This window comes from Triticum dicoccoides, chromosome 3B (assembly GCF_002162155.2).
Source record: "Triticum dicoccoides isolate Atlit2015 ecotype Zavitan chromosome 3B, WEW_v2.0, whole genome shotgun sequence".
Taxonomy (NCBI): domain Eukaryota; kingdom Viridiplantae; phylum Streptophyta; class Magnoliopsida; order Poales; family Poaceae; genus Triticum; species Triticum dicoccoides.
Window position 1 is genome coordinate 756,367,428 of NC_041385.1, and position 7,011 is coordinate 756,374,438.

Here is a 7,011-nt window from a genome sequence, read left to right on the forward strand (position 1 = left end):
TTTTTTGTATGTTGAGGTGGATTTTTCCTCTGCACAATTGTAGTTACGGTGCGCCCTTTTGTATGCATGTTTTTTTTGTGGATTTGTTTTTGTGCATGTTGCACGTTGAGGTATCATGGTTGTATCTTGTATGTTGAGAAAAATATGTTAATACTAGAAGCAAACTATTTAGATATACAAGATATATAGGAGAAGATAAGGTACGAAGTGTGAGATGAGATATATGGTATACATGTGCCCCTCTTTGTCCATTTGCGTCCATTTGCCTATGTGCTTGCATGCTATTCATTTGTAGGCATTCCAAGCTTTGGAGGCATTCAGGACCCAACATGACGGCAATCCTTCCACCTCTCCCATTGTTCAATGTCATCAAGGGGGAGGAGAAGTTCAAGACGCAATATGCCGCCTTCATGTCACGTGGGGGGAAGGAAGCCGTGGAGGAGGTTGGGGAGGGCGAAAAGCCACGGCCGCGGGGGAAGACCAACTCCAAGAAGGAGGACAAGCGCGATGCGACGTCAATTGCTTTGCTTGCAACCGTGGAGGGCATGATGAACAAGAAGGACACAAGGAAGGATAAGCGTCGGCAAGACAAGGAAGAGCAAATGAACGCCTTGATGGAGATCCAGAGGAGGAGGCTTGACTTCGAGGCAAAGAAGCAAGCCAAGATGCTCGAGATGGAAGCGGAGAAACAAGCCAAGATGCTCGAGATCGAGGCCGCCAATGTCAAGAGCAAGGCAAAAGAAGTGACGCTCGCTAGCATGATGACGGGGCTCGAGATCATGAAGGTGGACCTAAACACCGTGTCGTCGAGGAAGAGGCCATGGTTCGAGAAGATGCAGTCCGGCATGTTCAAATTTGACGACGAGTGATCTATGGCGGAGAGCGCCATCTTTTATTTTATGCCGGCAAGTGTGCTGGCATGACCACGGCCCGAGATGACGTGGTCGAATTTCCGTCCCTTTTTGTGTGTCGACGTGTGTGCCGGCTGCTCGCAAGTGGGCCAGTATGAACTGTGTGGTGGTTTTTTTGAGGCTGACATTGTATTCCAACCGCTGGCATGGTGCCGGCATGACTTTGGGCGATGGCATGGCCGCTGCCATATGATCGATAGCCGCCTTTTAAATTTTATGCGTGGACATCAAATGAATCACCGGCATTGAACGCTAGGCCGACCCAAATCAAAAAGAGAACGACGACCGATCTAAACAGACAAAAAATGAATAAAACGTGTATCCATTTGGGTCAGCGTGTTAGAGTTGCCTAATTATTTAGATATATAGGACAAGATAAGTCACGAGATGTGAGATGAGATTTGGTAGAAGAAATCCAATACAAGGGGTGTCAGTTTTTGCGCTATTCCAGCGAAGTGACTATTGGTGGACTGTGCTGTGGAAAACAGCCACCCTGCTTTTCCAAAAGGCTAGTCTACAGAATCGTTCGGTAGTGCGTTTGTTTCTTGTGTTCCTACAAAGCGAGAAAGGGACCTGACACAAAGTACCAAACGGAGCAGGGCTTGTACTATCAAGGTGTCGACGAAGCAGGGGCTGGACCAAGCAGACAGGACAGCGCCGGCCATTTGATTCCGGGAGACGAAGCTGTGGACGATGCAGTTGGAACAGTTTGACACGCAGGTACAGTAAAGATAAGAGGTAAGAAGGCACGTAGTGGTCGCGATTTGCATGTGCGATGTGCCATGGCCTTATCCTCCCTCCTGCTCCTCCTGCTTCTCGCCGCCGCCCATGGCGCGGCCCCTGCTCTTGGCCTCAAACGGAGCGACTTCCCGCCGGACTTCGTCTTCGGCGCCGCCACCTCCGCCTACCAGGTAACCGTGCATTTGTTTTGCTTGGTCAATTGGAGTAGCTGGCTTCTCTTGCTCTGCTTCTCGGGTTAATTTGCTCTGTTTCTTGGTGTAGTATGAGGGTGCCGTGGCTGAGGACGGCAGGAGCCCAAGCATCTGGGACGCCTTCACTCACGCTGGTAACTAATGAACTCAGGCTTGTTTGACAGCCATTCAGTTTTTTTCTCCTTTTTCATTGACAATTTCTTCTCTGTTTGATAGGGAAAATGCCAGACAAAAGCACGGGCGATATCGCTTCTGATGGATACCACAAGTACAAGGTAATCGCCGTCATAGTTTACATTGTTTCCCTCAGAAAAACCATGGTTGAATTGCTTCTACGTTTTTCCTTTGATCCCAGGAGAGAATAACACGTTATCCTTCTTGCTTCCCATTGAATTATACTGCATGAACAATTTTGTGGAAGGAAATTCAGGGCTGTTTGTTTTGGTTTACACTAATGACATCGCCTGATGTTTCAGGACGACGTCAAGCTCATGGCTGACACAAACTTAGAGGCTTACAGATTCTCCATCTCCTGGTCAAGGCTTGTTCCAAGTAAAAGCTTTCCACAATATTTCTCGTTGCGCGATACTATGAGTTTCTATGATAAAAATGGCTGATCTTTGGTTTAAAACTGAAATTTGCAGGGAGGGGGGCTGTGAATCCAAAGGGGTTAGAGTACTACAATAGCCTTATAAACGAGCTAGTGAAACATGGTAAGCTTATTTGTACAAGTCTATAAACTTTGTTGTACTGACAAGATATTTCATCTTTCAGAAGTACATGACAAGCCGTGGAAATCTATCGTAGTTGGCTAAAAGTTTTTGTTCTTTAATACTTCACTATCTAAACCCTACGGCCTTCTTGTTTCGTTAGGGATTCAAATCCATGTCATGCTTTACCATCTCGATTTCCCACAAGTTTTGGATGATGAGTATGGAGGATGGTTAAGCCCTAGAATTGTGTAAGATCCTGTGCCTTTTCCTTTGTGGATGAAATTGCTCCAAAGCTGAGAATAACTAACCTTTTTATAGAAATTGGATAAAGGAGTGCCCCCTGCAAAATGTTGTCAAAATAATTGTACCTACTTTCCGAGTGGTATTTCCTCATCGATGGCACTGCAAAATGCAGGGAGGATTTCACAACATTTGCAGATGTGTGCTTCAGAGAGTTTGGAGACAGGGTTTCGTACTGGACCACGATAGACGAACCTAATGTCGGCCCAATCGGATCTTACGATAGTGGAATATTTGCACCTGGACGTTGTTCCAATCCTTTTGGAACAACAAAATGCACCATTGGGAACTCAACCGTGGAACCATACATAGCAGCTCATAACATGATATTGGCACATGCATCAGCTACTAGACTTTACAGAGAACAATATCAAGTGAGTTATCGTGTGCCCAAAATTAACAATAACTCCTTTTGCCAGAACATTCGCCAACTTTTTATCAACGAGTAATGTATTAAGATTTAAGTTTTCATCTAATACTAATTCAGAAACATCAGTATTATCAAATCAATAAAGAAAATGGTATTTGCTAACATTACAATTTTGATGGTGTCTTCATGATTGCAATTTTTCCGTACAAGATTTCCCAATTTTTAGACAAAAGATCTCATGAATTACACAAACAGACTTATCTTAAAGGTTCAAAGAAACAAAAACAAACTTATTTTAGTTCAGCAGAATGCGAGAATCTGTGTTGTCATAAAAATTGTCTTGTGTGTAGGCTGTGCAAAATGGAGTCGTTGGCATAAATGTTTACTCATTTTGGACTTATCCTTTGACAAATTCTACTGTGGATTTAGAAGCAACTAAAAGATATCAAGACTTCATGTTTGGCTGGTGTGTTATTTAGCCTCTCAGCTTTGCTTCTGGATTCTGCAATGAATGTGAGGCAAACATGGAGCTAAGCAACCAACTTTTGTTGTTATATAGGACACTAGGACCTTTGGTATTTGGAGATTACCCGCAAGTGATGAAGAAGAATGTTGGTTCTCGCCTCCCATCCTTCACAAAATCCCAATCTGAATTTGTTAAGGGTGCTATTGATTTCATAGGAATAAATCATTACTATTCTGTCTATGTGAACGATCGCCCTTTAAAGGAAGGTGTTCGTGACTATGCAGCAGACATGTCAGTTTACCAGAGAGGTAAGCATATTTTGTATCTGCATCAGCGTATTGCTGTATTGTTCATCAGTTCAGTGGGAATTTGATTCATTAAACATATATATTGACCAAATAGTCTGTCGAAGCTTTCGAAACATATACTTATAGGATATATGCTTCCGTGATGCAGGTTCTAGAACAGACCCAGCAACTAGCGAGGTAAACGTTTCCACTATGTTTGTCAAAGATGCCACTCGCTTCAGCTGTTTTGGACATGAAGTAGTTGAACTGGGAATTATGTTTCATGCAACTTTTTTCTCTCAAGTGCAGTACGTCCCAACGGTTTATCCAGACGACCCACAAGGATTACAATGTGTGTTGCAGTACCTGACAGAAGCCTATGGGAGCCTCCCCATTTATGTCCAAGAGAATGGCAAGTCGATCTACATTCTGGGCACAACGATCTGCAAACTGTTGTTGATTCAGTTTTCATCTAAAATTAATTGATACGGTAAATTTGATGAAGTTTGGCCATGATCTCTCTTCAGGCAAGGCATCCGCGAATGACACTCTCGATGACACCGACAGGGTGGAATACTTGAAGGCCTACATAGGGAGCACATTGGATGCATTAAGGTTAGCCATTCAAACAAATTCCACCAAGAATTTTCGTGAAACCTTCAGAGTTCAGTTACCATGGTGCAGTTTTTCCTCTGCAGAAATGGAGCCAATGTGAAAGGTTACTTCGCGTGGAACTTCCTGGACATATTCAAGTTCCTAGCAGGATACAAGATAGGGTTCGGCATGTATCGTGTCGACTTCGACGATGAAGCGCGGCCACGAGAAGCCAGGCTCTCTGCTCGCTGGTACTCCAGGTTTCTGAAAAATAATGGCATTAGTGCTCAGAGTGAGGTCGACGATACAGGACACCATGCTCAACAGTGAGTTGTATAGTCAGATGCACTGAGTTTGTGCGTGACCTTATCTTAGGTATATATGGGAAATGATAAATTTATCCTGGGTGAAAGAATGCTACTTGAGAGAATGCCTTTCACCGAGAAGCTCTTCCACTCATTTTATTAGCAATCAAACCTCTTCCCTTCAACTCGTACCGAAGGCTATGTCCCAGTAAGCATTTCCTCTATTTCCTTGTTTCCCACCTCTGACCTTCCACTATGACATGACCAGTCCACTAATAATTCAGGTATCTCTGAAAAGTAAGACCGTCCTCTTCCCTTCGTCAATAGAAGAACTCCAACCATGCTTTCTTGAAATAGCAGTTATTGTCTTCCTGGTCATCTTTCGACGAGTGACTCTTGGTTGCGGGGCCAGGGAGGGGACCTACTATCTACTTAACCACTAGGCAAAGAGGAAGGAGCCAGGAAGCGGGCGTTTAGTGAGGAAGAGACAAAAAAGCATTTCGTCGATAAAGATGAGTGCTTTCGATCGGCTTATTTCACTAAAGCTGCGAGGTTCTTTGATCGAATCAGCTCTTTGCGTTTACTTTCATCCCATCCCACTCTCTTTCTTCTTTCATTTTAAGAAAAAAGAAGGAATTTTAAAATCCTTCTTATCCTTCTATACAACCCAATCATGTAGTCTAGCTCTACTTTATAACGATATATCTAGCTTTTAGTTTTGTTGAACTGCGCTTATCTCAGGAAATGAGGATAACTTAACGGAGCCCAAACTCATTTGAAATAGGTTTTCTAGCCTTTGGCTTAAATAAAAGATTCAGCTAACTTGTGAGATAGAGCTGTCTTCCTGGCTGGAACAGGATGGTACCTTATGACTTCAACCGGAAATGGCTTGCATGGATCCAAAAAAAACTCAAACCAACTATTCAACAATTAGTGGGACCTAGAATGAAACTACCATTGTCTCCCCATACTCATCTACATCAACCACCGGCTACAGAGGGAGCTAGCCTGGAAAGAAAAGGAAATGAATGGAGGGTATAAGTATTTCACTGGTAAAATTCCTTCATTAAAGACACACTCAAAAATAGTTTGTTTCAAAGAAAAGGAAATACCACTGAAGAAGATCTTACTTTTTTGGCATTAACTAAAAGCCCAGATACTCTGTTAAAATGAGTCATGATACTAGTAAGCTCTTGGATAGAATTCAGATCACCGCCGCTGAAAAAAAAGATCATCTGCAAAGCACAGATGGTTGAGTCTGAGCCTCAACCAGCCTTTGTGAAAAAACTAGATTGCAGCTGATTTTTATGCTTAAAAGCCCTATATTAGAGTTACGACCGTCCACCAATAGAATAGAGACAGCGAAAGAAAGGGACAATATATTGGAATCTAAAGCCAGGGAGCTTCTAAATAGCCGGGGAATTAGCCTGGATGATGATGAAGACATCTCCCGGGTAGCAGATCTTATTTTATATGGGAAAAGGCACGATCAAGTCAACTATGCGATCCGGGCCTTAAACCGTGTAACCTCCAAAACCTGGAAGGACTTCCTGGATGAATTAAGAAAGTTGAGTGGGCCGTTTAGTTTATATAGATGAAATAGAATATATAAAAAGTTTGATCTATTCTGTTGAAATAGAATACCCTAAGAAAGTTTTCTAAACGTGGGCCACCATTTGTATTCTGACGAAATGCTATCACCCAGAAAACAGAGGAGCTGTTGCAAAATGCTGTAATCAGGCCCAGTACAAGCCCCAAAGCAGCTCTGGTGTTGAAGAAAGATGGAACTTGGAGAATGTGTTTCGACTATCGAAAACTAAATGCAGCAACTATGTTTTCCAAATACCCCATTCCTATCATAGAAGACGGCACTTTTGGATGAGGTGTGAACTAAGATAGATTTGAGGGCTGGTTATCACCAAATAAGAATGAAAGGAAGAGGATATATACAAAACAGCCTGAAGGACCGGCTTTTTGAATTCAAGGTGATGCCCCGACAACCTTTCAACAACTCATGAATAGTGTTTTTAAAGAGATATGTTGGAAAGGGGTATTGGTCTTTTTCGATGAAATTCTGGTGTACAGTTCTACCATGGTGGAGCATCTCAAGTTGCTAGAGGAAGTGTTCCGGCA

The 7,011-nt window shown here is 42.9% G+C and overlaps 1 protein-coding gene across 1 annotated transcript; it reads left to right on the forward strand.

Annotated features, from left to right (window-relative positions):
• The first annotated feature begins 1,545 nt into the window (after nucleotides 1-1,545).
• Nucleotides 1,546-5,019, forward strand: LOC119278304 (beta-glucosidase 5-like). The gene is made up of 13 exons (XM_037559663.1): nucleotides 1,546-1,822; nucleotides 1,914-1,977; nucleotides 2,060-2,118; nucleotides 2,320-2,395; nucleotides 2,488-2,556; nucleotides 2,717-2,804; nucleotides 2,972-3,230; nucleotides 3,577-3,692; nucleotides 3,786-4,000; nucleotides 4,149-4,177; nucleotides 4,289-4,391; nucleotides 4,507-4,594; nucleotides 4,678-5,019. Exons 1-13 carry the CDS (start codon nucleotides 1,694-1,696, stop codon nucleotides 4,901-4,903), a joined length of 1,521 nt encoding a protein of 506 aa, XP_037415560.1. The 5' UTR covers nucleotides 1,546-1,693; the 3' UTR covers nucleotides 4,904-5,019.
• Nucleotides 5,020-7,011: the final 1,992 nt, after the last annotated feature.

Coding starts and splice junctions, on each gene's coding strand:
- LOC119278304 (XM_037559663.1), top strand. CDS start 1,694: ATGGCCTTATCCTCCCTCCTGCTCCTCCTGCTTCTCGCCGCCGCCCAT. Junction 1,823..1,913: donor CCGCCACCTCCGCCTACCAG/GTAACCGTGCAT, acceptor TTCTTGGTGTAG/TATGAGGGTGCCGTGGCTGA. Junction 3,693..3,785: donor CAAGACTTCATGTTTGGCTG/GTGTGTTATTTA, acceptor GTTGTTATATAG/GACACTAGGACCTTTGGTAT.